We start from the raw sequence: 27,047 nt of genomic DNA, 5'->3' as shown, positions 1-27,047 counted from the left end.
AAAAAATTATTCCGTTCATATCAGGATGCCAAACCCATAAGCTAACCCTCTCGAAGGACCAAGACAGTTCTGTCCTATGAGGTACACATTCTAAGCACTGAACTGTGCTCCAGCAGACGTTTCCTTCACGTGACCAAGATGCCCAGGGGTTCCTACTCGTGATGGGAACCTCACCCAGAACTTTTGACAGTGAATGTGTTCTTGGAATGTTCCAGCATTTTATCCTCTCTTTAGATTGTTAAGCAGTAGAATAGACTTACTAATGGAAATTTTTGAGGGAAAGAAAGTTTCTTGACTTAGCCAGATAGGAAATCGCTGTATAGCGTTGGGTCATGTAAGGTTAAGTTGTTTAGAGTCCTCTCCTGGAACTTTAATACAAAATAAAGTCCACAGCACTGAAGTTGTGGCCACTTGTGCCTTAAATGCACAGTGACACTGCGCTTCTTGGGTTTCATCAGCTAATGTAAAAGAAGCCTGTGCTGTTCCTTTCGAGACGAATCTTATTTCTGTTTCATACATCTGGAAATAGAGCTGACTCTGGGGATAGCAGGAAGAACCCGCTGGCCTCCATACTTTAAATGACGCCTTTAGAAACCAGTACCAGCAACACCTTGGACTTGGGATCTAGTTTTAAAAAAAATTGATAAACTTTACATAATGTGCATGTATGCATCTTAATTCTGGCTTGTCTCCTGCTTTTAGCTAATATTATAACGCTTCTCAGCCTGCGCTGTATTTGGGGAGGCGCAATCAGCCATGTCAGCTCTGAAGAAAGCCCACCGGCTTCTGTTTTCTGGGTTTTGAATAGCGATAGCCCCTGCCTGATAAGCTGGAGAAAGTTAGAGCTGGGGTTTTCCTACCTGCCTTTATCACTCCCCTCCTTAACCACAGTCTGCCTTTTGATAGCTCTAATAATTAATTTGGTCTTCTCTCTTTCTTCTCCCTTCCCCCTCCGTTCTCCCTGTCTGTTCACAGGTTATCTTGACGAATCAAATTACGACCCATCTGAGTGGAGCCCTCCCTTCTCAGGCAGACCTGGTGTCTCCGGCTGATGATTTGTCCCTGTCTGAAGGTAAAGGATCTGTCCTGGAGAGACTGAAACTTGACACTGACATACAGCCTCCTGCCTCCTGCTGAGAGCTGGGAGACGTGGCTCCTGGATGCTGGTCAGTGCTGCCTGCTGGAGCCTGGTGATTTAGGCTTGGACATCTTGCTGGGCACCTGATCTATTCTTGTCTTTTGCTGTCTCTGAGTGAGTTTCCTTTGAGTCATCTTTCCACACATCCATCATCTTCCCCAGGAGGGAGTCTTGTCTACCCTTGTTGCGCCTTGCTAACTAGTTGCTGTTTCTGAAACGGATGCTCCAGCATTGCCTTTGCTAGTGGCCCCATTGTGATTTCGCCTTTTATTTGTACTGAGCACCTCTGGGAAAGTGTGCAGTGGTTCCATGTGCAAGAGGTTTGATGTTCCTGATCAGCTTTGCAGAAGGAGCAAGACAAAGTCTCCCCAGTTGTAAATCTGCCCTTTCCCTATGACCTCCTACTTAGCAAAGGTCAGACGGGCTGGGATTTGAGGGCAGTAAACCTTGAGTGGTTGGGGGAACTACATCAGCATCCAGAAGGTGGTTTCTAATTTTGTTAAAGTCCTCCCTTGACATTTCTGAGCTTTTCTAGTTGCAGTTGAATTTGGGGCACAGTGCTAGGGGCCTGAGTCGACTCACACAGTCCTTCCAGGCCCACTTTCCCTTTCTACTTTCGGAGAATTGGCCCTGCTGGAATCCAGGGGACTTTCAGGCCTAGAAAGGCTCCTGACTGCCAGACCAGGTAGCCTGCGTGGGTCAGTACCACTTTTGTCTCAGATTGAAAGCCCTGATGTCTGATTCTGGTGTTGTTTTTCATAGTGAAAACAACCTACGTGTTTATGAACGCTGTAAAGTGCTCTGGGTCCCTTCTTTCTGCATTCAGTGATCTGTCAACCTCCTGCCACCTGAGCTGAGAACCTGAACTAGCTGGAATTCACCTCTCTTTCAACTCCTCTCATCAAATTGGCTTTAGCTTTCTTTCCAAATATATCTTTCATGTGTCCCTTTGTTTTCTTTGTGGTTTGTGTTATGATCAAGTGATTTTTTAAAACTCATAATTGGCTCATTCTAATAAACCCTGTAAGACCTTCTGTTTCCATTCTGCTATTTGGCCTTATTCCAGGGTGTCTCCCTCTTACTCAAAATGCCGAAGATTGTCTTTTCAGAGGATGCGCTAAAATATGTGTGCCAATTTAAGAATTTGAGGTTTATTCTACCAGCCATGTAATATAAGGTGGGAGTCAGCAAATGCAAACACTCCAGTATCTTTCTTTTGAGTGGACTAGTTTCTAGAACCTCACTAAATAAGGTTAATCCTTCTTAACCCTGCCGGGTCAGCCCTGCCCTTGCTGGTCAGCCCACTAAGTCCTTGAATAAAGCGTCTATGTCAAGCATGCAATCTTCTGATGCCCTTCTCTCTGTCTCTAGAACAGTGTTTCTTTCTTGTTCTCTCATCCCTCTTTCCAAGGCCCATCCTCCAGTCTCAAAGGCTGTCTCTTGCACAGCCTCCTGGCCTGCACAGTTGATCTTGCTCTCTCCCTCCTCTGTCCTCTCTGTCTGCTTGGGTATATAAAGAAATGCTCTAAGAAGGTTAACTTTTCATAGTTTTAAACCAGATTGGTAGATATGTCTTGTGTGAGAGATCGAACTTAGGACCTAGGGCATATTATAATCACAAGTGCTGACTACTGAATGTGTAACCAGCACTATGCTATATTCTTTCTGTGTGCATGTTTTATCACAGTGACCAACCAAAAGCAGGAGGCGTACTGTAAGCCATAAGAAGATATTAAGTGAGTACCACGGAAAATAGAGACCAGCACTCTGCCTAGGAATGTCATTAAAAATCATTATAATAATACATATAGCACACACGCACACAAACACACACAGCACACACACACACACACACACACACAATTTGCTCAGCTCTGAGGAAACCAAAAGAGAATATCTTGCTTCTTTATTTGAACATAAGTGCATTTTATTTATTTATTTTTTGGTTCCCTGCTTTATATTAAGCAAAGGAGTAGAGCAAAATGGAGAGGAAAGAAATGGCTTTGAAGTCTGGTGTAATGGCAACAGGAAAGTGATGAGCTGCTGCATGGAAAGAGAGTTCCTCGTTCATCCTTCGGTAACTAACTCCTCCTAATTATGAAGCCCTAGCGGGAAATGAAGCAGATGGGTTTTTTGTTTTGTTTTGTTTTAAGTGTTTTTCTTGTATTGAGGGAACTTGTAAAGAGAACATAGAAATATTTTTCCCAAAGTTTACAATGGAGTTACTTACCAGTGAGTTAAAATAAACAGATTTTGGCTGGGGAAAACACTTGCCTAATACTCATGAGACAGTGATATCCTATCCCAGAACTTTAGACCAAAACAAAACAAAAAAACAAAAACAGAACACACCAAGGGGGGGGGTTGCGGGGAGCAATACTTAGAACATGCGTTAGAACATGCGTTCCTGATCACATATATTGCAGTGGTCCCCAAGTGTCAGTGAGAGAGATATGAAAGTGATGGTATAGAATAGCATAAACCGCTTGTGGATTTGAGTCCTCTGCTTGATCACCTTTGCCTGTGTGTACCTATGACCACGGGCAGATCTTCTGGACCTCAGTTTCTTCTGTTTGATGTTATTTCTGAAGGAGTAGAAGACTGCTCCAGTCTTTTTCGGTGCTGACATGGCGCGGTGGTCTGCAGCTGGGAAGCCCCCAGCCACGGGTGGCTCTTCTGGTTTATGGAGTCCTGTAATGGATTTCAGCTGCAAGGCAGAGACCCCTGCTTAAACAGTGCTCCCTTGAAAACAGTTATGAGAGCAGGCAGCCAAGAGCAGCCAGCAATAAAATGATCTGGGCTGACCTGAGAGGAGCACCCAGCAGGAGTTGATCCGGGAAATGAAGTCCCTTCTGCTCTGATGCAGAAAATGGAATACAAGTGACCTGGTCCGACTGAGCCATCTCTCCTGCCCGAGCTGATCCTGTGCTATTAATATCTGCCAGCTGCAGGCCCAGAGCATCCCCTGCTGAGATCAAAGGAGCCCCTATCTTAGCTGGAACAAGGTCATCTGCACAGGGCTATAAAAGTAAGTCCTGGCTGGCTACAAGGATGGCTGTGGGGGAGGAGAAGTCAGGAGATGGGAGGCAACTCTCCTGCTCCTTTCATCTCAGCTGACCAGCTGTTGCCCTCCCAGTGTTTGTAGAGTTGAGAGTTCTTTGTTTTTGTGTTGCTGCCTCTGCCTTATTCAATTTGTGCCTGGGTTGTTGTCCGGATTAAGCACACCCAGTGCTCACAGTTTGGGTCCCCGATATGAGTCCCTGAATTGAGGTTGCAGTGTTGAGTTACCCAGCTCCCGGTTGGGAAGGCCAAAGAAGGGAGGCGTGGACCCCATAGGCCAAGGCCTTTCCCAGCCTACTCCTGCCCTACAGCCTGTGCCTTGTGAAGGAATTCTTAAGAGGACACATTCAGTTACTTGGCATTTTGAAGTCTGCCTTTCACAAACTCACTCATTAATTCAAGAAAATAGAACTTTCGGGGCTCCTGCACACTTACCGAAACTGCAAAGTCATCCCATCCCAGTGTGCTCCTCAGTCTCTCTGGGCTGCACACACTCCGACTGTTTCTATGTCTGTATGGAAGAGATGAGAAGAGAATGAGAGGCAGACAAACCCAGAAACATATACAGAGTGAGAAAGAAGCAATACGGGGGAGGGGGTGTGGCAGGTATGCGAAGTGTCCATACTAGAGCAGCCTCAGCAATGAGGTCATTTGTCCCACTCTCTATATTAGAGTTAAAATCCCACCAGTGAGTTGTTCTTTGGACCCCCTTTCTGTCTTACAATAATATCAGGGCTAGAAAAGACTTCAGCAATGTTCTGTTTGTCCAACCTGCTGTTTCCAAAAGAGACTGAGTAGAAATACTGATTTTATTGTTTAACATTTTCCATAATTCTAGGTTTGGGTAGGTACTGTCATTCAAATTAGCTTTTTAAGTTTTTGTTCCATTGACAGAAACCCTGACACATAAATTGTCAATGTTCAGTAATTGGTTATTACAACTTTTCCGTTTCTTAGCTCTCGCTTCTTCCTTGTAGCCACTGAAGAGACCACAGGTTGGGTCCCTTCAGTGCTGGGCCTCAGTCATTGGGACTCTTTCCCCATATTGATCATTAAAGAAAGGATCAAATGGTCCAGCTGCCTATAAATGCATATCCTAGGCAGAGTTGGTAGGTGACATTGGTATTTGGTAGCAAGACTGGAGCTCTGCTCAGCCCACTGCATTAGCTTGCTTTCTTATGATGGGTTAGGAGGGTAGCAGCTACTTTTAAATATGGTGACATGGCCCACTTGAGGAGTCCCAGGTGACTTCATGGGATGGGAGACGTTACTGCCCTTCCATCCCACGTTCTAGCATCTGGCATGTGGTTATCTTCTTATCTCTGTTGGTAGTCTTTGTAGATTACAGCACAAGGAAAGGAACACTTAAAAGCGCATGGGAGGGTCAAGGATAGAACAAAAGAAAAACAAAATGCGCTTCTTACTAGAACCAAAAGTGTTTTTTAGTTCTAGTGCTGGAACTCCTTTCTATTCCTGTTGCAGTCAAGGGAATTGATGGCTGATTTCATTTGCAAGAGAAAGTATTTTGGGATTCAAATTCCCTAACCAGCCACCCTTGCAAAAAGCTGGAGTCCATTTGAAAGAGTATATGCAAGTGTGTGTGGCTTGTGTGTCTTTTAAAATAAATTTAGCAAGCAAAAGCAGCTCCGAATGGTTGGGGCGAGTCAGGGACTCGTGGTTGTGAAAGAAGCGGACTTCAAAGCGTGGTATGAATTTTCTAGTGTTATTTCCACCCTTGCCTTCCAGCTGGATCTGCTCTGGATTTACTGCAGGATGTTTGAAAATGTGGCTCCCTGCTAATCTCAGACAGTTGCTATGATCAATGGTTTCTTTCATTTCCGATAAAAAACACTGGTGTTTCTGCTTAAATTGTGTGTACTTTCAGCTTTATTATTTTAGTTGTGATTTATTGTTCTGCATTACCCAAATTTGTAATCCATTAACCACAAACTTTTGGGTGGGTTGGTCAAGTTAGCCAACTCTCCCCACAAGTTAACTCCAAGGCCTTTCAGAGTTCAAGCTCACGCTGAAGTTCATAGGTTTGTGTAGATCATGTAGACAAGGATATGGGTGGAGCAGGTTCATACCCACTCACTCATCACGGGTATGGTGTATGGCTGTACTTGGTGCTTTTGGTATAATTGGCATCAGGTATCACCATGTGATTCTGAGGTTTAAAGGAACAACTGTTATTAGCAGCCTTTGTATTAGCATTTCCAGAGTTCCATAAAATGTCTTAAAATGATAGATTTCTTAGTTCACCTCAAGCAACTGAAGCATGACCGAGAGAAACAATTGCTTGAAGGCCACACAGTGAGAGGAAGAGGTAGTGCCAGGGACAGAAGTCACCACGCTTCCCACGAAACCTTAGCTTTGGAGACTGCAGTGCCGTAGGAGTAAGTTCTGGATAAAGATATTTAAAGAACCCAGTGATCTTTCAGTTTTTTTATTCCAAAGCCACAGACATATGTCAACACACAGGGCGTTTCATGTGTTTCTCTTCACAAGGGCACACACATCTGCCCACGTCCCACATTCCCTGCATTCTAGAATCTGTGGTACTTGACTATATATTACTTCCAGCAACTGTTTAGTTGCCATGAAAAGTCTAATTTATAGAAAAAAATTAAAGGCACAAAAATGTGTGGTGTTTGGCTAAAGAAAGTCTAAATATTATGTAAGGCAGGAGAAACTGGAGTTGAGAGGAGAAGGGCACAGCCTACTAATGTCAGAAAAGCTATAAATCTCAAGAGGGAGGGGAGCTAGCTGAGGGTTTTCAGCAAGAAGGCAATATAACCATGGCTGAGGGATCAAAGCAGAAAAGGAACAGTAAAGTCAAACACCAGGAAGTCTGTGCTCATTTGGTGAAGGGAGACGCAGGTGAAGCCCAGGTGTGATGTGCAGTCACATAGACGGCAGGTTTGACAGCAGAGAGAAGTCTTTGGGGTCGTTTGGGAGACCTGGATATATGGTTTTTGTTTTGTCTTGTTTAAATTTTTAAGATTATATTTCTTTATGTATGTACGCATACACGTGTATGTGTGTGGCACACACATGTGGGCAGGTCAGAGAAGAACGTGTGGGATTGGGCTCTTTCCTTTCACCATGTAGGTCCCAGGGATAAAGTTCTGATGCATTTATCTAATTATTCTTTATCAATAAAAATTTGGGAGTCAGATATTGAGGTAAGAACCTGAATGATTAGAGAAGTGGTGGAGAGGTGGCCAGTGACCTCCTCTCTCTCCTTCTTCCATCCGAAAGGGCCAAGAATCTTTCTAAGCCTCACCCTATATTTCTTGTGTCTCTCTATATGTTCTCTGCCCTCCAGAACCTCTATGGCTAATTTTGGTCAGCTAGTAGCTAGTTCCACCTTCTAGTTCAAAGTAAACTTTATTGTCAGTTTCAGGAATGTCAGAGTGTGACGAAAATATACCACAACAAAATTCATCATCAGACTTAGTGAGCCCTTTACTCGCTAAGGCATCTTATAGACTTTTGTTTTGTTTTGAGACTGGGTTTTACTGCATAGCCCAGGTTGGCCTTAAATCTGTGATCCTCCTGTCTCCACCTCCCAGATAGTAGGATTACAGGTATCCCTCTCAGTGTCCTGCTCCAGGATAGATGTTCTAAAACCATTTCTCCTTATTCTCAGACCTCTTTACCATCTAGAATTTACTATCTGGTTTTCCAGATCTGCACATGTTTTTGTTAAAGTCTAAGGGTCAAGAAAAATCTAAGGGATGGTGTCACCAAACCCAAGCTTTGTCGGTTGCCTCAGCTGCAGAGGTAACTGGGCCAAAGAGAATGGTACAGTCCTGGAGGCTTTCCAGTTGGAAGGAATCTCCAAGAAGATATCCTTGCTGGCCATCATCACAGATAATTCTATACTCAGAGTGGGAAGGCCAGTAGGTCAGCTTGATGAAGGAGAAGGGGAAAGTAGATGTTTGGTTTGGTTTGTTCTGTGAGGCAACATGACATACTTTCAGAATGCAATGTAGAATTGTTGGGGTTTTAGCAGGTAGAGTGTCCCAAGATCCAGCCAGGTAGTCTGTCCTAAGAACAGCCCAGCCAAACTCAGAATATAGCTGAACAATATTCCATTGTATAAATAGACCACATTTTCATTATCCAGCCAGTTGGTAGACAAGTAAGCTGTTTCCTGGGTATTGTGAACAGAGCAGCAATGAACTGGATGTGTCCATTATCTCTGTAGTAGGAATGTGCCCAGGATTGGTAAAGCATGATCACATAGTAGATATAATTCTAGTTTTTTTTGTGGAGCCTCCCAACTGATTTCTAAGGTGACTTCCACCAACAGTGTCTTCTGTTCCCCTCATAGATGCCAGAATGTTAACTTTTTAAAAAATCTTATCCGTTCTAACTGAGGTAAGATGAAATCACAAAGTAGTTTTGATTGCATATCCCTGATGACTTAGGATGCTTAAAACCATACATTTGTGTTTCTTTTACTAAAAACTCTTTTTAGTTCCGTTCCTCAAATTTTCATTGTGTTGTTTGTTTGGTGTTTAGGATTGTTTTTAGTTATTTGCATATTCACTAACCCTCTATGAGACGTGTAGCTAGTCAAGGTTTATTTTTTTCCTATTCAGTTGGCTGTCTCCCCTTTCTTGAACCTAGAATCTGACAAGAGCTTGTGAGGTTCACTTAGTCCCCTCATCTTGGAAGCAAAGGAGCTGAAGCATGGAGCACTTACTGATATTCACATCACAGTAATTAATCAGAGCCAAACCTGGAGTCCGCCATCTGAGCCTGTTCACCGGCACATGGCGCTCGGCTCTCAAGGATCTACGCAGGGAGACTTCCTGGTCAAATGTCTTGTTGCCGGAGCTGAGGGGACTGGAGGCTACTTCCTAGCACCACCCCTCTCCCACTCCTACCCCTGGAATCTCTCCATGGGCAGATATTCAGGAAGGAGTGTGTCTTAACAATGACAAAGCATTGCATCTCAAGCAAGGGAACTTGGATCCAAGGACTACCTCTGCCACCAACTGCTGTTTGAGCAAGTCACTTAAACTTCTCTGGCCCTCATTTCCCTTGATCACACTAAGTGACACCTGTTGGCTTTTTCAGAGTGTTTGTAGAGCTGTGTTCCATCTTTTCAAACAGGTGCCCTATCCTCCTCTGAGCCTCAGGCAGGCTTCTCTCTATCCAACGATATCCAGCGTCAACCCCAGGCTGGAGCAACCCCTCTCCAGGCATTCGGCACCTTCCTTGTCAGTTTCTATGCTGGTTATCTGAAGCAGCAGTCTTTGCATTTTGAATCTATAATCAATATTTAGCATGTTATCTATAAAGCCTGGTGCAAACAACTGTGCAGTTAAGTTATATAAAACACATCAGGAATAGGAAGTTTTAAAATGAGAAAGGTTCTAGTATTTGCTTCCCACATCCCACTTAGTGTGATATGGATGTCTGGCATTGGGTCATGTTCAAAGGTCTCCCTTGTTTTCTTTGGAGAATGCTTGCATACCATAATGAAGCTAACCCTTACATCTGAGTTGGCTAGGTGTTGTGCTTAAGATGATTAGACGGGGAAAGATAAACAAATACAGAAAGGGCTGATAATGAGGCTCATAGACATGCAACAATTTAGGTCTCACTGTTATACAGCACATGATGAGTTGCCAAGAATGAGGGAGAAAGATCAAGTCCTATAAGATGGCTCAGTGGGTAAATGCACTCGCTGCCAAGCCCGACCACCGAGGTTGATTCCCAGAACCTCCATGATAAAAGAGAGAACCAAATTATTCTATGATCTCCACGTGCATATCTGGGCAAACAGGTGCCCACCAATAAGTACATAAGTAAACATTTTTAAGGAAGAAATGGAGAGAGAGGTAAGCCTTTGTTGATGACATGGTCTTTGTTGGTGACGGCACGAGCCACTGTCTTAGGATATCAGAACAAAACTCAAAAGACTCCTTGACTAGTCATCTTGAATCCCACAGTATGCGGCACCCTGGCTATCATCTGGTAGACAGCCTTTGGCCCTGGTCACACCTACTGGCTGCTATGATTCAACTCCGTGCTTCACGGAGAATTTACCAGACTGGTCAGTGTAACTCGGTGTAGCTTATACCCAAGGTGGGCAACTCTTTTTCTTGGCTAGCTTTTGACTGAGCACCCAACCAGATAGACCATTGCTTGGTTCCTAGGCTCACTCCAGACACAAACAATTCAACACATGCTGGTGCAGTGGTCATGTCAGGGAACCTGGCTTTCCTCTGCTGATTGTCTGGTTTTCTTGCCCCTGGAGGCTGGAGTTTGGAGTAACTATGGAAGCAGTCTTGAGAAAGCCGTTAACCCTCGAGGGTGTAGTTGTTTATCAACAAGTATATTCAAAAAATGGTTTTCAGTCAGGGCCTCGCTACCAATGGCAGCCTAAGCTAATTGTTAGAATAAAAATGTGATTTGCTTTCCCCTCCACTCAGAGAAATAGGAAACTCTAATTCACAGGTCATTTCTGGTGTTGTCACCAACTTGTGGTCTCAAATTAGGTTAGTCACCCCCCCCCACCTTCCTTCTCGAGTTGCTCGTCTGTTACCTGGGCTAATGCCTGAAACCTCACTTTGTTTCAGATTTTTTGAGAAACCATTTCCTTTATGGTGATGTACTTATCAGTCAAGTTTAGTGTGATTTAGTCTAGATATGAATTAGTATGAGCCGAAGCTGCACAATCAGGAAAAGTCATCTACAATTAGTCATGGCCTTTGTCCAACTGACATTAAGCACCATAATAGGAATAGAGAGAGTATAGTCTTGACCCTTTGGCCTCCTGGCCAGCCTTCTTACAATGATGAGCGTACCTGCAGTTTGTAACATGTGTGCTGGGGATATCTTTGTAACGGGTAGCTGGCAACACATCGCTTTGGGAAGAGGTGCTTGGCTCACGTCCGATTGCATCGGGAGCGGTCTGGGAGAGAAAGGGGTCGATAATGTGTGTGGACCCCTGAGGGACGGGGACCCCTGAGGGACAGGGTGATGGTGTACAAGGTTGTGAGTGCTACCCTCAGTAAAGGAATCTATAAGGGTGGGGAGACTCATGAGAAAAGAGGTGATTCTGTTGACCAGTCACCCTTGCTCAAACCAAGGCTGGGAAAGGAACCCAGCTCCTCCTGGATTGGATGAAAATATTGAATATTTTTTTTCCTAGCTGGAATTTGACAGGGTCAGTTCATGTCTGGGTTTTCAGCACTCTAAACAGGGCTCTTTTGTCTTGGGAGGCGGTCGGACTGGTTTTTCCTCCAGGCAGGTGCACAGAGGGCGGTTATTGTAGCCTGGAACACAAACACCGAGCCCCTCCACCCTCATCCACATACTCTCTCCAGCCTGGCTCAAGGAAGTAAAATGAACAATGACTCTTGCAACAGGCAAGCACTGTAAATGCCACTCCTGAATGAAATATTTCTTAAAACTTTGTATCCGTAACTTGATCGGCTCTTAAAACTTAATTATATGTCAGTGGAGAGGAAGCCATTGGCTCCTCCAGCTGTCCAGGTTGAACAAGAGCGCACAATGGACCATATCCGATTCGCAGCCATACTTAGGTAATCAGATTAATATCTCCTGAATTGAATTTACCCTTTTGATACGGACTCTTTCAGCTGCCTTGTTTCACATCTCAAATTTTGACCAAGCCGTGCGGCCTTTGAGTAAGTTCCCTGAAATCTATATGCGGGAAGCCTGTGCTCTTTGGAACACTTTTTGGGACGTGTACCAATTAAATCTGTTTCTGGCACACTTTTAATGGCATGCTTTCCCCCGAGTCAACAACTGCTCCAAAATCTGAGGTCATTTATTTAATTTAAAAGCAAAGGTTATGGAACAACCATTGCCGGCTTCACCAGCCAAGTCCCCGTGGCTTTGAAAGGGGAGATGAGGAAGGCGGAGGCTAATAAACTAAGATACTTATACACACAAAATAAGTTAAGTACTGTGTCTCTGTTAAATGAGTGTTGAACAGGGTTTGCCCACACCCACGCTGCCAACCTTCTTCCCCTTTCTCTTCAAACCAATCCCTTCCTTTTAGAGCTTGCTTACTCCAGAGGGAGTTTCACCCAGGGACTGCTGATCTCTCACAGGACATACATCTGGACTAGATTTTTGTCAGCTGGAGTTGAGAGAGAACTGTAAATGATGCAGCGACTTTTTCATCCTTATTAAATTTATTTATAGCCAGTCTGCAGCCAGGAAGCGGGCCTGAGCTCTTGATTGGATGTTCTCGAGGAACGCAGGGCAGATGGCATTTCCCCCCTGTTGTTTTCTAAATAATATCAAAGATAGTGTTACATCACTCCCAGCTCAGCACTGTTTGTGACCCCGAAGGACACTTCATTAGGACATTTTGTGCGTCACAATTCTCCCACCGTGTTAGCTTATCCAGCGTGCCTTCCTTTCTGTCAGAAAGAGGAGGAAATGTGCCTGGCACAACATTTGAAAAGCTGCAGTGATGGAGAGTCTGTGTCTGCTTTGAGACATAAACCAGTGTCATGGAGAGTTTCTTTGCCAGAGGAACTCAAACTGGGTCCCATTCTACCTTTCCCACTTAACAAACCTTCAAAGTTTGAGGCTGCCCCCCCCCAAAAAAAACCCAAAACAAAACAACAACAAAACCCTCATTCATTTTTTTCATTATTGAAATTAATACAAAAGGCTCTACAAGAGATATTTCTAAATACTTTGCTCAGCCCTTAGACTGTATTACATAACAATGCCTTAAGGGTTATATAATTAAAGAAACAAACCTTCTGACACAGTCTAATGAAGATTTCCTGTGGGCTCTGCCCAGCACTGTGATTTGAGATGATCCTTCGATTTTTCCCTCACTGGCACCTATAACTGCATTGTTTGTTTTGCTTTAAGGCTTGGGAATGAAGCTTGCTACCCACAGACATTTTCTTCTCCAGAGTAGAATCTGTTCAGCTTCTTGCCACCCAAGCCATCCTCCACCTGCACAGTGGAACTTACTATTGCTCCTCCTGCTGAGGGTCAGTCTCTATTGGGAAAGCGAACTGAAACCAAATGCACTTTTATTGGAAAAGCTGCCCCTGATGCCCACTCCCAGGCCTTCCTCCCAGGGAAGACTCTTAGGAAACAAGGGATCCCGCTGCGGTATCTCAGCACCTAGGGTCTCAGTCTCCCATCTACCTACAGATCCTCGCTGCAGCACAACAGCTCTTGCTCTGATGTTCCTGAATCACGGGAAGATGGGTGTTCCTAGAAATGTCAGCAGATTCTTCTGCATGTCATCTTGCTTGTGGAATAGGGAAGCCATTCTTAGAGCAACCCTCTTGTGAACTCAAGGTGGCCCTGTGTCCATGTCTGATGGAAAGCATCATCAAGGTGGGGGCAGGGGTGGTTGCTATCTACTGTTGAGCCAATGCAATGGTGTCACACTGGCCCTGGCAGCAAAAGGAGCCCCAGGGAGGTCATTATTTACTCTTATCACAGTTCAGAGCACTAGGTCATAAAATGGGAGAGCCAAAGGTAAAGAATGTTTGTTATCAAGTAGGAAAAAAGGAGAGATACAGAGATGAAGTGCAGAGAAAGGTGAAGGGCTTGGGGGTGCAGGGGGGACTTACCAGATGGGCTCTAGATTTGACTTCAGTGCTTTCAGGTGAAAATTACAGGTTGGGTGGGAGCAAAGAGTTTTCTGTCTATACTTAGAATCAGCCACATAATTTTAATAAAATAATAATAATAATAAACACTTGTATTAAGTCTCCCTAAAGTTTTCTTCCTTTTTATCCTAACTTTCTCTCTCTCTCTTGCTCTTTCTTCTCTCTCTCTCTCTTGCTCTCTCTTCTCTCTCTCTCTTGCTCTCTCTTCTCTCTCTCTCTTTCTTGCTCTCTCTCTCTTTCTCTCTTGCTCTCTCTCTATTGGAATTGGAGCCATGTCCTTGATACACTCTGTCCCACCTCAAGCACCAATAAGCCAATACAGATAGCAGTGAGCTACATCCCATGTGCCTCTCCCCTCTTTTATTTATTTACTTATTCCCTGTGTGGGGGTATTTTGCCTACATGTATGTCTGTGCACTCTGTGTGTGCCTGATGCCCACAGAAGCCAGAAGAGGGCTTTGAATCCCCTGGAACTGGAGTTACAGGCGGTTGTTACCCTCCATGTGGGTGCTGAGAACTGACCCTAGGTCCTTTGCAAGAACAAGTAGTGTTCTTAACCACTGAACCATCTCTCCAGCCCCTCCTTCCATTTTGAGGCAGTATATCACTGAGTTCCCAGACTGAATTGAAGTTCTTATGCAGCCTATGTAGGCCCCAAATTTGCAATCCCCCTGCCTCAGCATCTTGACTAGCTGGAATGGCAGGCACCTGTCATCATACTTAGCAAAGCAGCATTTTAATTTATTTTTATTTTGTGTGTGTGTGTTATGGAGGTCAAACGGTAACTTTGTGGAGTTGGTTCTCTCCACCCATCTTTTCATGGGTTGTGGAGATTGAACTTATGTCAATAGAATTTACCCACTGAACCATCTCACCCAGCTTCAAAGCAGCATTTTCAAACGCATTGTGGTTGCTATGAAAGGTCCCAGCTAATGGAGGTTAAATGTCTGTCAAAGATGTGGACATGAACGAACACCGTGGTATTAGACACTGATAAAGTTCGTTCCTCTGCCAAAAGAAGTGAGTGATGACGGGGAGATCCCAGCTCTGGCGCCTGGTAGGATATGGCGATGTTAAAGAAGGAAGAATTTTAAACATATAGGAGACCCTATATAAGTTAACTTGACTGGCTATCGTGGGGAAACATAATATGATGAAAACATAAGAGTGTCTTTAAGGTGATAGTTGATGCTATAATATTATGCGAGTTTGGAGCCATCATCATACAAGGAAATTTTTTCATCTATAATTCTGTTACCTATAATTTAAAGCTTAAAAGAATAAGTGGATTTTGGCTGGGTGCGGTGGCACATGCAGGTAACCCAGCATTTAGGAGGCCGAGGCAGAATGATCAGGAGGTCAAGGTCAGTTTCAACTACAAAATGGGTTTGAGGCCAGCCTGGGCTTTATAAAACAGTTTCAAAACAAACTAATGAAAAAGTGAGCCAGGCGATGGGGGCGCACGCCTTTAATCCCAGCACTCGGGAGACAGAGGCAGCCGGATCTCTGTGAGTTCGAGACCAGCCTGGTCTACAGAGCTAGTTTCAGGACAGGCTCCAAAGCCACAGAGAAACCCTGTCTCGAAAAAAAAAAAAAAAAGAAAAGAAAAAGTGAGGTTTCAACCAGCATCCAATTTGTTTCCTAACAGATGGCTCCTGCCTTGGTAAAGCCGGTGAGAATGCCGGCATCTCTAGCTACAATTCCTCTTCCTCTGGCATCTGTAGCCTCAGGATGAACAGCATAAAATTAAAATGAGATACCTTGTGCCCTCCAGGATGGAAGGGCTCACACCAAAGCTTTGTAAGCTATTTTCCCCTTAGGTATCCAAACTCAACGTCCTCTTGCCACCTGATGAGTCTCTTTCCACCCTTTTTGGGTATATTGTTTGTAAATCCATGAAACCTATAAGCCACAGGACAGATAAGACCAACTATTAAGTGACCCATGCCTTGTCAGGGGCAGGGTCACAAGTCTTGAGGTCAGACAACCAACTGTATATGATGAGGGCATAAGACAAGTCTTTAAAAACAAAGTAACTTTCTCTTTGAGGAAAGATAGTTTGTCTGAGAGAAAATGAAACTTCCCAGAGTGGAAGGCAGCTTTGTATCCGAGGACTTGTGCTAGACTGTTCTTCTGCCCCTTCTCAGAAGTTCTTCTTTGAACTGTTTCACTTCCTCGTCACAGATCTTCCCCAGACACCAGCTGGTATGCAGCCTCCCTTGTGGAGAGTCTGAGCCGTGCTGTTCGCCTAGCCCAGAGCTCATGTTGGTCATTGGCTGTTCGTTGCAGATAAACCTGTGAAGCCTTCCATCCATTGCCCTTCCTTTCCTTGTACACCTCATCTTTACAGCGTGAGACCCAACCTCTTCAGCAGCTTGCTTGGAGGGGAGGAATGCAGAGTGGATTGTTGATGCCATGGCAACCTTGCTAATGGCAGTCTAACAAATCTTCCATCATTTAGTCTTGTTTAAGGAAAAAGCAATAAAATTATCCTAATAAACTACCTCCAAATGCCTTAATGAGACTTAATAAGGCCAACCGGGAAGTAGGCAATGGCTGTTCCAAAAGCTTGATACCTAAACATCTGTGCATACCGTTTTCTCTCATCTCTTACAAATAGATGATAATTTACATCAGGAGAATGTTCGGGAACAACGGCCTCTTTTTTCCCAGGAACTCTGGCCACAGTGTTCCTGTTGTCCACGGTAAATGGAAATGCCAGTAGTCGTGACTTAGACTATCTGAATCCTTGCTCTTCTGAGGAACTCACGTTCTGTTTTCAGGAGCAGCCTGCTCTACTATAATCCTTGCAGCATATCACCTGAAGACCAGCGTTGCCCACTGCTGGCGGCCTGCAAAGGCAGCGATGCAGCTTCAGCGCTTCCTTCGTAGATGTTGTCTTTTAAGAGAGGGAAGAAGTTGAAGAGAAAACAAGTAGTTATTGACACCAAACATTGCAATTCAATAAGTAGACCCCCTGAAGCTTGGCACTGCTATCTCCATTCATGTTGAGCATATCCCAGATTCATTTATGGAGGTAACTATCTTCCATTTAAAAAGGCCCGACCCAATCCATTTGGGACAGTAGTACAGTGGAGGATAAATAGAGTTTTGTTTTGCATTTTAGCTAGTGCTAAAATGTAAGTCACAAACACCGGTGGTAAGATCACTCAGGACGTCTACACTAATTATGCCAAGTTAGTGAGAGCACCGTGGAGGAGCTCCCGGAGCCCCCTAGCTGCCTGTGTCCCTGTGCCTTCAAAGCGGAGTAGAGAACACATCTACTGTTCTTCTTCCCATTGTCTTCCTGCTGAAAACACATTGCAAACCAAAGTCCAGAGGGAAAAGGCTCTGCTGCTGTGTCTTTGTCCCACTCAGCCATCAAGGCTGGAGAGGAAGGACAGATCAGTCTTTACATCCATCCTCCCCATCCTCCCACCTTGTAAACCTGCAGGAGTCATCAGAGTGTCTGGTACCAGGTACACGTCTTATTTCCAGTGAACAAGACAGTCAGATGTACAAGGAGAAGAGAGGAGGGAGTGTGGAGGAGGAGGAGTCAGAAGGAAAAGACAGCACAACTCTGGCCATTAGTCAAGTAGTTCTGGCTTAGGAGCAATTCTTTTCTACAGGTGCTGCCAATATATCCTCCAGCTTGGAGTGTTTTTCCTTCCTACATCTTATTATTTTTTATTTATTTAGTGATGTCATAACTTTTCTATTTTTAGAATTAGTGGAAGATAAAAACGTTGCTAAGAGCAACTTGAATGGTATTGAAAGTATTAGGGAAGAAATGGAGCAGGGATTATTAGCAAACAGCCTGGTTGTAAACACTAGGCCTAAAAATTGACAGTTCAGGCCAGTGGACCATCTCCAGTGCCTATGATTTAAACACACACACACACACACACACAAGGTCTCCTGGTTAGGATGTCTTGAAGAGTCAGAACCTGGGGTGGCAGAATCAGAAGCTGCTGATTTCCGGCCTTACGCACCAGGCACCAAATGCTTTAGTGATCCCTTTCAGAGTTAATGGGGAAAGGGTAGGATATAAATTTGAGGTCTTTGCTCAGTGTGTGTGTGTGTGTGTGTGTGTGTGTGTGTGTGTACGCGCGCGTGTGTGTGCGTGTGAGTGTGTGCCTTTGTGCCTTTTCAGATGCAGATGCACGCGTGGATGTCGGCATACAACTATGGAGGTGGTTCTTCCCCGACTCCTCAGGGACCCAGCCTAGGTTGTTAGGCTTATGTGGTGCCTTTGGCCTGAGACATCTTGCCAACCCCTTTGCTGTTCTCTTATTCAAAATGCTGTTTCTGTTCCGAGCAGCTGATCCCAATTGTACTTGCTTCTACCTGTTGATTCTGGTGTTCTGCATGGGAACCAGGCTGCATGGCCATGGCGCCTTCCCATCTGCCTCCTTTGTGAATCGCTCCCTCATTCACTGCCTCCAACTTGGGCCCCAGAGAGGGATCCAGCAGCTGAGTGTCATTCTCTTGGGCCTTGGCCCAGGCACACATCTCTTTGGAAGGATGACTGAATCCCATTCTTCAGGCTGAAGTTCCTCTTGATTAGCAGTCCCCTTTGTGTGCTGTTCTTAGCGGCTCTCTGTCTCTCATGGGTAGCTTACAGGGATGTGTTTGAGAGTTCCTTCCAGCTGGGAAACTGCCCAGCTCCCACCAGCTGAGTTGGGGGATGACTTCCCTTTAGTTCCGCTGCCTGGGGACTACAAGGACCCTACTTCCAGCCTGGCCACAGTGGCCCTTTTCTGCAGTGCAAATTTGGCTCTGGATTCCGGTTTTCATTCTTCTGCCATCTGGGCGTTTTGAGCACCCCTCTTATCTTAGTACCTTGGCACTCAGGACCACATGTCATCCTATCATGGAGAGGGAAACAAAGGAATCCTTCACCTCTGGCTTTAGTTCCCCTGGAGCCATCATCGCTGGAGTGACAGTTAGGGAGATTGTGAGAGCTGTATAGATCTACAGTGATGTAAATGGTTTTGCTGATAGAGAACATGCAGAGCCGGTGACAATAGCTAGGATTGTTCACTAGCTTCCTTCTCTGCCGCGCCGCCCCCCCCCCCCCACCTCCAGGCTAATTTGAAATCTAGGAGAAAGAAAAATAAAGACCTAGAAGACTAAGCTTAGGACTGGGTGTGTCATGCAAGTGAGTATAGCTCCCTACTAAGAATTCTGGGTACCAGTTACCTGGAGTGGGGGTACCATTATCAAGGAGGTGATTTTCCCAGGGTAAGCCTCCTCCATTCCTCGACTTCATGATTTGTGGTAGCAGTGGTCTCCATTCTCTCTCCTCTTATTTACTTATTTATTCTTAGCATGCCCCAAACCCTGGGTTTGAGCCCCAACACCATTCCATGGGCATGACGAGCTTTTCAGATTCCTCCTTCTTCCTCTTTAACTGCTGGTTTGGGAAGGGTTGGTTGGATCAAAGTCACTCTTCAGAGAAGCATCTGGAAAAATTAGTTCAGGCATCCTAATGGCAAGTTCACTATAATTGTCTTAACTAGAGAAAAATAAGCATTTGACACAAAGACAGTCTGTCCCACTCCCACCCCCACCCCAGCCTCTGGCTCTCAGGCATTCATTCTGATCTTCACTCTGCCCAAATAGCTCTTGGAGGAAAGGTTAACAAAACAGCCTTAGTCGACTTCTCAGGATGTCTCAGCAGTGGGGAGGTGGGACGCGCCTTTGCAAGGGACTCTTACAGCGCCTGTGCACTTCAGAGAATCCGATTTCACGTTAGTGGCTGATCATTTAGTTCCTAGCATTTATGCACTGTAGAAATCCATATTTGATGCTTCAGAGCAGTACGATGTTAAAATACCATCTTGGTTTTGGTGGACAAAGGGCCACCTCATCCCATACCACATTGATGGGCATTATTGTTTTGATACTGGTTAAAACCACAGAGACAAAGGGAAGGCCAAGGATTTCATTCATGATAGTCCTTTTGGTCCTCTGGCCTCTGTGACGGGCATTGGTGGTCACTTTCCTATAAAACACGTGACCAATTTGACCAGAATCACAGGTTCTAAATTTGGCTTCTATTCTCCACCCACTACTGCCACCGGTAGTTGTCAAAACCCAGTCAGTGTGCTGTAAAAAGCTGGCTGTTGACACATGATGTGGGCTCCCAGACAGCTTCTGGCCTTCATCTTGTTTTACTTGCCTGTCTTAGTCATCAAGTGAGGGTTAGCTCTCCACATGTAAAACTGACCTCTCCTGTTGACTGTTTCTTTCCAAGAATTAGACTTCATTCATCCCTGGCATTGTGTTGAATGACCAAGCCTGTTTAGAATATCGAATTCTTGTTCCTAAAGTGTAGAGACGATGCACTGACCTCTATGTATCTGTAAGTGAAGAAGGAATGTATAGTCTCTAGCACAGGCTGATCCTACCAAGTGGTTTGAGGTAAAAGCCCATCCTTTTTCCTTTTAGAAAATGTTTGGAACAGCTTGGCAGCAGGTCTGGGGCTGATAGTTAATCTAAGAACTATAGCTTTCTTCCACATAGGAGATTAAATGCCTGCTTGGGGTCAGATCAAAGCCTACCTCCTGTACCATCTCATAGGACAAAAGGCCCCATGTTGGGCCAGCATGGCGGTCTCTGCATGTGTTACTCCCTCTGTCTTAAAGGAGACCTTTTTGCGTTGGATCACCAGAGTTTGTAGCTCTTTGCTCATAGCAAAGCTCTCCTTTCACTCACGCTGTCTTTGTTATCGCTCTTCTACCAGGAAAACAAGTTGCTGTCTTCCAGAGTTGGCGAAGATCAGTACGACAGGGTGTTTCTGAACAAGAACAGTCACACTGCTCTCTGGGTAGCGTATCTTAACCATAAAGCGCATTTTCTGTAGGGCATCAGCAAATATAGTTTATGAACTGATCCTCTGTTTCCTTTGAATCTCACCAAGACCGTTTAGGTGTCGTCTCTCTACTCTCCATCTGTAAAATGGAAACACTGGGCCAGACGGTGGTAGCACACACCTTTAATCCTAGCACTTGAGAGGCAGAGGCAAGGCAAATCTCAGTGAGTTCAAGGCCAGCTTAGTCTACAAAGTGAGTTCCAGGACCGCTAGGACTGTTACACAGAGAAACCCTGTCTCAAAAAAACGAACGAAAGAAAGAAAGAAAGAAAGAAAGAAAGAAAGAAAGAAAGAAAGAAAGAAAAGAAAAGAAAAGAAGAAAGAAAGGAGCCCAGAGCATCCTGCTCAGCTTAGAGGAATGACAGCAAAGAATTCAGGCGTTGTCGGAGCCGTGCTGCTGCAGACATTTTACTTTTTCTAAGTTCTTCATTTCGCCTACCCAAGGGAATCTGGACAGTGTACAACTGAGGACAGGGCCCAGGGGGTCCACAGCCAGGTTGAACTGGACAAACAAAATGGAACTGGTCCCAGTTTACCAAGCCGGCACAGATCATGGGGAGCCACTGGTGAAAATCTGCTGGAGCTTTGATGGTGGCCTTTGGAGATACTTGAATAATTTGAAACCATTCCCATGGCAGGCCCAGGGAAAGGTCTTCCTTTAGCCAACACGCAACATTAGGCAGAAGAAACAGGGCCTTTCTGGCTGATTTGGCTGTGGGTGGGCCTTTTCCCACATGTTTCTAATTAGGGGATGGAAGAAAGAGGAGATATTCTGTGGGGACTCTCCTTTCCCTCTTTGCTCTGAGACAGAACAGCAGTGTCTTTGTGGTGACCTTTGCAGAGCTGTTTACATTTGGTGACCTGCCTGCACACTCCCGCTAGAGCAGACTCACCTCCCAGCTAACAAGGAGATAGCTCTCACTGTGGAGTCCAGATGAAAATTAAGAAGGTTCCCTGTTGTCCAGACAACTTTTTATAGATTTATTGAGGTTAATGTATATACCATAAAATTTATCCATTGTTAGTATACAATTCAGTGATTTTTTTTTTAGTAAATTTATGGAGCCTCGATCCAATTTTAGAACTTTACTTGGATTGATTTCAGAAATAGCAACAATCATAATTGGAATGCAAGTTGAGCTGAATTGCAGACTAAAGGCGATCTAGGGAGGGGCCACCCAGGAAGCCTCTTGAGACATCACGTTTCAAACCCAGAGTACACAAAGTCTTGAGATTAGCATTTGCATATAGGAAGATTTTTCCATAATTTTGCTTTTCAAATGACAAGATTTCGCTACAAATACTGAGCAATTGTTTGCTGTAGAGTCTCCCTCGCATGTCAACCTCAGTTCATGGTGCCTGGTTACAAAGAGGACGTACGGAAAATGAGAACATAAGCTCTCCTCGGGAATTTATAGGTACCTTTAAACATCTGACCAAACATTTATCTCAAGTACCGCTCATCTTAGGCGCTGTAGACACTCAGTGAAACGAGGTGCTTACTGTCAAGAGCTAATTGTCTGGTGACTTGTGTGCTCATTTCCCCGTAACATCATGAGTTCTTCAGTAGACTGTATGGAATTGAAAGGCCATCTAAAGACTCCTTAGAGGAGATGTTACCAGAAGAAAAGATGTCTTAGTGGTTAAGAGCCCTGGCTGCTCTTACAGAGGGACTGGCTTCAGCTCTCAGAGTTGCAGTAGTTCACAACTCTCTGTAACTCCAGTTCCAAAGGATCCAACACCTTGTTCTGGCCTCTTCTAGAACTGCATGTATATAGTATACTTATAGACAAGCCACTTATACATATTTAAAGAATAAAATGATTTAATCAATTAAAAACAGCATAAAAGACTTTTCTTTGGGTAGGACATGATTCATGCTAGGCTGTTAAGCTGGACCAGTTCTGTCTGTCCAGTTCAGCCTGGCTGTGAACCTTTGTGCCATGGCCCTGAAGTCCAACATGAAAAGGACGGCAGTGTCGCCTGCCTACCTTCTAGAGCGTAATCTCTTACTTGAGTAGCTTTAGGAGAACAATTTATGAAGGCAAACAAAACAACCGCAGAAAGTGTTTGCTGAAAGTTGCCAGCGTGAATATGCCTAGCTTGAAGATGGTGAAGACCTAGGTTTGTTTGAAGGTATTTGGAAAGTAGGAAATATCCTTGACTCCTAGTCAGAAGTGGGATGAACTCCGATGGTTTTGATGTTACCAGGGAAGAGGAGCTTTGTATTTGCTGGTCCACCTACTGTGTGGCCTTGTTCGTGACATAGTCAACCTCTCTCTGGGATTACTGGGAATGGCCATACTTCATGTGGAGCCAGAGACAATGGCCAATACTGCTGAACATTGCCCTTTGAGTCCCAAAGGTTAATATCATAGTATTTAGTGGCACTGACCTTGCCAGAAAAGTACTGTTTCATTTGGGGGCAATGTAATTTCTGTATTTCTTTTTCATAAAGAATAAGGAAGAGAGAATTTTGGAAGAACATGTCTTAGCCTATTGGCCTTTCTAGACAACCAAAAAAAGTAAATCTTAAAAAAAAATCTTAAAAATGTCATATCTTAAATGTCAGCCTACCAATAATTATTTAGATGCCATCAGAGGGGAAATCCCCTCCCATTGCTATTTTTTATCTAGACTGAGATAAAATTAAAAAATTTTTTAAATTAAAAAAATTCCAGTTTGGGTAAATGATTGCTTTTTAAAGCAAACACAAGAAAAGCATATGAATTTAGAACTGTATTACTGAGAAGTAACAGACCTGGAAACTGTGTGTGGGGTTTTGTTTTTGTGCTTTGTTTTCCAATGTAATACTAATTATGGATGGGAAGCTTGGCTTCTCCACTCTGCATGTTTAAAAGGGCAAGTTTTTAGACGCTGGTAAGGTTTGTCAAATAAAATTCAGAATGCTCAATGAAATGATTTTAGAGAAACCACATATAATTAATATAAATACATCCAAGCTATTATACTATGATGTACCCATACTAAAAAAAAATCATTCACTGCCTGAATTTTGTTCATTTATTTATTTTAGCCAAGGTCTCATGTAACCCAAGCTAGCCTCAAACTTGCTACAAAGCCAGGTCTTAAACTTATAGACCTCCAGTGTCTACCTCCCAAGTGCTGGGATTATAGACATGGGCTATCAAGCCTAGCATTTTCTGAAATGTAATTTTAATTGAGCCTTATATACTTATTTTTGACAAATCTGGCACCTTTATGGCACTTCTACAATTAAAAAAAATACTGCCAAGAAGCTTAGGAAATTTTATAATTATTGAAAGTCAGAATCAAGTTTAAGCTAAAAGAAAACATAGGAGCCAAAACTGTGAGCCCCAAGCCAATTGTCTCAGTGATATAAGTTCTTTCTCATCCTTTCAACTTCATGTGGCTCACTCTGTGGGTCCATTCCTATTGAAAGTGGCCTTCTTACTGCTCCTTATAGACCCCTTGTATGGCTAAACTCAGTTTGTTCCAAACTGGGGCTCTCTTTTGAAAGTCAAGGTTCTTGAATGCCTTAGAATATTCTGAACCCACCTAAATTCTTGCTTCTGTAAATCAGCCCAGTGAGGTGGAGTCCTACTAGACATGTCTCAGAGAATAGTGATAGCTGTTATTTACCGAGTGCTTCCTACATCAATGCTTTACTCCATCACATACCTCTCCCTTGAGTTTACGTGTTAAATGGGTGTTATTTCGATTTTAGAAACAAGGAAACAAAGACAAGAGAGCTTTAGTAATTTGAGACACTGAAGAGCAGAGCTGGCATAAATCAAATGCTGAAGTCCTGCCGCTAACCACTGTGCTATGCTGCCTCAGGTTGTACCTTAGAGCCCTGCTTTCCCAACTTGCTCCCCAAGCCCCTGGCTTGCCTTGCTGCCAGAACCATCCCTTCTTTTCCTTGTCCCTTATTGGGTAGAATTTGATATAGAACTTCTCACCCAGAATTGGTCCTGCACAATCTTTGCCTGTGTGTCCTGCAGAAATCTGAGCACTGCAGAATGTTAACCTTGAATGCTTCCTGTTGTATATAAAATTGCTTAAACCTTGAGAAATACAAAGCCCAGGATCTTCATTAAAATACTGCTTAATGTGTTTTCCTTTTGCCCTCTGGGGTGGTTTGAATAGGGATGGCCCCCATAGGCTCATATATTTGAATCAGTTTGATCAGTAGAGAGTGGTACTATTTGACAGGGATCAGGAGGTGTGGCCTTGTTGGGGTTAGTGTGCCACTGGAGGTGGGCTTTGGGGTTTCAAATGCTCCAGCTGGGCCCAGTGTCCCTCCCTGCTGCCTATGGATCTGGATGTAAAACTCTCAGTTCCTTCCCAGCACCATGTCTGCCTGTGTGCCACCATGCTTCTTGACATGCTATGCCTGGAAATCAGCCCCAACTAAATGGTTTCCTTTATAAGAGTTTGTATAGTCACGTTGTCTCTCGCAGAAACAGGACAATGACTGAGACACCATCCTTAAAGGGGCTCTAGACTCTCCATGGAGCAGCGCACAGGTAAATAGCTACCAGCTCCAAGATATGGAAATCACATGATTGACCCAAAATGGCTGCTGCTGTAACTGCAGAGTGACTGTAGTTCTCAGCCAAGGCAAAGGGCTCCTCTTTGCTGCCCCTGCCACTCTGCCCTCTCAGTTCTTCTTGGTTAAGAGTACCAAAAAATATCTATACCACCAAACCCCATTTTCTTCTTTTAACACTCTGGTTTCCTCCTCATGTAAAGTGACTAGTCGGCATTTTGGTCTTATTGTGTAAAAAGTTTTATTTGCTCCAGCTGGAAAAGTTCATAAAATTAGCCATTCCATCCCATCATCTGCTGTGGTCACAGTCATTAAGTGTCAAATATCTCCATGGGTGGGGTCTACCATGTAGCCCAGTGACATTTCTTAAGCTTGTGGGTTATGGACCCAAGGGTCTGGAGGAATGTCTGTCTTTGGGTCACGGGGAGAACGCTGCAAGTTTTCCCAGCCCTTCCCAGACTCACAGCCCTTCTCTCCTCTGGCTCCCCATGCAGTGGTGCAGCAAGCCCTGCCTTCCTCAATACCCCACCCCTGCAGCAAGTCCTATCTTCCTTGTCCCCTGGTATCTCAGTGTTTAAAATCAAAGCTAACCAATTCAAAAAGGAAACCTAAAGCAAAAAGCAGGAAATGGAGGTAGAGGTGGTGAGGCCGAATGTTGCAGTCGACTCTGCCTTAGCCCTGCACAGCTGGGAAGAAGCAGTCTCCTCTCTGTTCTCAAAAACTAGTGCAGCCTTGGTTGCCCCTCCCCCTGGCCCTGCTCCCCATGCCCCTCTGTCCTTTTCTCTTCATCTCCCAGTGCAGGTCTAATCTGATGCTTTATGGTCTCTCTTTCCTCCATGAGTGCTGGAATGCCAGTGCCATGGGGGCTTTGGGGAACATGTTAGTAAGTGGTAGTCTTAGAAGATTTCAGAAGCTCTCTGGGAAGACGCTTTTGATTAGTTTTGCCCTTGGCATTCTGTTGCCTCTTCGGGGGCTCAGCAAACAGCAGGATTTGATCCGTAGTCAGCAGGAGAGGCAGCAGCAGTATAGACCTTTAAAGTGATCATTCTGGCTCCAAAGTGATGTCGTGAGGAGCCGAGGAGTTGACATTTAACAATCTCCAAGAACATAGTTTGTACACAGTGAACACTATATTAAATACACATAAGTAAAAATAATGATAATATTCTTCTTTTAATTCATGCCTAAAAGACAACATTGAACTTCTGCCTGATAGCTTATAGGTTTGAACTAGATGCAAATGTCAATTTGCATGGATTAAAATCACACATTCTATAATTTAACTCAAGGATTTTGATAGTCTGTCCAGGCTTGATGGCTTCTCAGTGCATTTTGGCATCATGCCTGTTTCAACTCCCCATTCCACTTTCCTCCCCCCGCCCCACATGTATCCATTGCTCTTGCTGCCCTTTCCTCACATGGCCTCTCAGCATGCATGGCCCTGTGCTGGCAGGCTTCTACTTGAACACAAAGTCTAAGTCTTAAGTCCTATTGAGGTGTGAGGCCTACATTTCTGATCCTTGTGCCATTCTGTAAGTTTTGCACATGAAGTGATATAACTCACAAGTGATGGATTCTAGCCATATGTTGTGATTGTCTGACTTGAACTTGAGCCAGGTGGGGAAGGTTTGGTCTAGATCCGAGGGGCACCTAATAGCTAGCGTCTTGCCTTCCAGGTTTCACAGATGCGCTCGGTAGAAAGGCAGGCCCTCTTTCTTTGTGCGGTGACAGTTAAAACTGCCAGAAGCGGTCTCAGTGGAAACAGACGCTTTGAGGCGAGTGGCGTGAGGAAATGCA

At 44.4% G+C, this 27,047-nt stretch overlaps 1 protein-coding gene across 5 annotated transcripts in view; it reads left to right on the top strand.

Annotated features, from left to right (window-relative positions):
- Nucleotides 1-27,047, top strand: part of Rad51b (RAD51 paralog B) — a 500,962-nt gene that overhangs the window by 353,934 nt on the left and 119,981 nt on the right. For all 5 annotated transcript variants that reach the window (XM_075948146.1, XM_075948144.1, XM_075948147.1 and 2 more), the window contains exon 9: nt 976-1,072. In XM_075948146.1, coding sequence (XP_075804261.1) covers nt 976-1,072 — 97 coding nt within the window. The remainder of the gene's footprint in view (nt 1-975; nt 1,073-27,047) is intronic.

This window comes from Microtus pennsylvanicus, chromosome 14, assembly GCF_037038515.1.
Source record: "Microtus pennsylvanicus isolate mMicPen1 chromosome 14, mMicPen1.hap1, whole genome shotgun sequence".
NCBI classification, from domain to species: Eukaryota; Metazoa; Chordata; class Mammalia; order Rodentia; family Cricetidae; genus Microtus; species Microtus pennsylvanicus.
Note: the sequence above shows the minus strand (reverse complement) of the source record. Positions and strands in the feature narration are given on the sequence as shown.